The 1879-nt window shown below is 47.2% G+C and overlaps 1 protein-coding gene across 1 annotated transcript in view; it reads left to right on the top strand.

Moving 5' to 3' along the window:
- Positions 1–1406, top strand: part of LOC103469488 (trypsin I-P1-like) — a 15647-nt gene extending 14241 nt beyond the window's left edge. Inside the window, exons 5-6 of the mRNA XM_008417195.2 lie at positions 239–369; positions 449–1406. Coding sequence (XP_008415417.1) covers positions 239–369; positions 449–712 — 395 coding nt within the window. The 3' untranslated portion in view covers positions 713–1406. The remainder of the gene's footprint in view (positions 1–238; positions 370–448) is intronic.
- The last annotated feature ends 473 nt before the right edge of the window (positions 1407–1879 follow it).

The raw sequence follows: 1879 nt of genomic DNA, 5'->3' as shown, positions 1-1879 counted from the left end.
AAACCTCTTGAACTTTTTCTCAGTGGAGTTGAAAACCCGTTTTTTGTTCTGCTTTTGCCTCACATCTCAGGTGGGATCCTGTTTACCTGTGCAGGTGTTTCCAGGCAGCCCGTCTGCGGCTCAGCCTGTTCTCTGATGTTTCCTCGGAAAGCAGTCGAGAATTCCTGATCAGTTGTGGATTTACTGATAGAATCAGAAAAAATGTGATCATTGATTGGTCCGTTGTCTCCCCCTGCAGGCACTTCTCAGACACTGCAGGAAGTGGACGTTCCCATCGTGTCCAACAGCGACTGCAGCCCCTCCTACAGCTCGTTAACAAACAACATGCTCTGTGCCGGTCTATCCAGCGGAGGGAAGGACTCCTGCCAGGTGAGTCACCTGTTCCTCCCTCTAAGGGGTTAAAGGTCACGTGGAAACTTTCTGACCTGAAGTTGTTCCTGTGGCGCAGGGAGACTCCGGTGGACCTCTGGTCACCAAAAACGGGACGGTGTGGGTCCAGGCCGGCGTGGTGAGCTTTGGGACCGGCTGCGCCCAACCCGGCTTTCCGGGAGTTTACACCCGAATTTCCAACTACCAGACCTGGATCAACAGCCAGGTGAGCGGCGAGCAGCCGGGATACGTCAGCTTCCAGGGCGCCGCCAGTGCTGCTCGGCCGCTGGCCGCGTCGCTGCTGGCCGTCCCCACGCTCTGCCTCGCTCTGCTGCTGTCCTGAGCTCCAGAACCGGAGCGGTGACGGCTGATTATTAACCAAACTGCTGTAAACAGAAACAATTCTTTATTTATGGAAAATTCTTAACATTGAGAATCATTAATGTCATAAAAATCACCAAAAACTTGTTTAAAACGTGGGGGGCTTATTTTGATTTCCATAAATTAAAATGAGTCCAAACTTTTTATCAAAACTTTAAAACCCCAATTTAATCTTTAAATAATTAATTTAAATATTTTTTTAGGTTAGGGTAACCTTCACCATAGTGACTAAAGTATTCATAATAAAGATTTAAATATGTTTAAAAACGATAAGAAACTTTAACTCCTTCCTGTCCTGATCATCAGAAAAATGTGATTTTATTAAATCTTTACGGTTTGCATGGTAATAAAGTGTCAAATTTAAATGTTATTTTCTGTTTCTTGGCTCGAAACTCAGGATTCAGTCAGAAAAAGGTTTAAAGGTTTTGCTGTTGAATGTTTTGCACAAATTTTACATGATGTAAAACTGATGAAGTTTTTAGTTTCTGATTGTTTTTGTTTGTAAACCTTTACTGTGATTTATTATTAAATGAAGTTTTCATGTTTGTGTCTTGATAAAAATTCTCAGGGATCAGCTTTTCTCTGGTACTATATGAAGTAAATTAATCTGTTGGACTCTCCGGGTGCCTGGTTCTTAATAAAGGAAACAAATGATCCCTTTGTCTTTGTGTTTTAATCGTTTCTTTAAGCTTTTTGTTCTGTGCGTGTTGCCGTACCGCAGCTCCCAGCTAGCGCGGCGCTCCATGGGCCACTGTCCAGGTGCTCGGGTTCGATCCCCTTACCTGTCCAAGATGTCTGACGTTTGGCTGAAATGGAGCAACTTCGCCACCTGCTGGTGGGAACCGCTCCCTGCATTGGGGCTGTAAGATGATGTCCAGAAATATTCCATCCATCCATCCATCCATCCATCCATCTTATCCGGGGTCGGGTCGCGGGGTCAGCAGCCTCAGGAGGCCCAGACTTCCCTCCCCAGCCACTTCTTCCAGCTGGCCTGGGAACCCCAAGGCGTTCCCAGGCCATAGAGAGACATCGTCCCTCCAGCGTGTCCTGGGTCTCCCCTCCTCCCGGTGGGACCTGAACTCCTCACCAGGGAGGCGTCCAGGAGGCATCCTGACCAGATGCCCGAGCC

The sequence above is a fragment of the Poecilia reticulata genome, linkage group LG8 (assembly GCF_000633615.1).
Source record: "Poecilia reticulata strain Guanapo linkage group LG8, Guppy_female_1.0+MT, whole genome shotgun sequence".
Lineage (NCBI taxonomy): Eukaryota > Metazoa > Chordata > Actinopteri > Cyprinodontiformes > Poeciliidae > Poecilia > Poecilia reticulata.
Note: the sequence above shows the minus strand (reverse complement) of the source record. Positions and strands in the feature narration are given on the sequence as shown.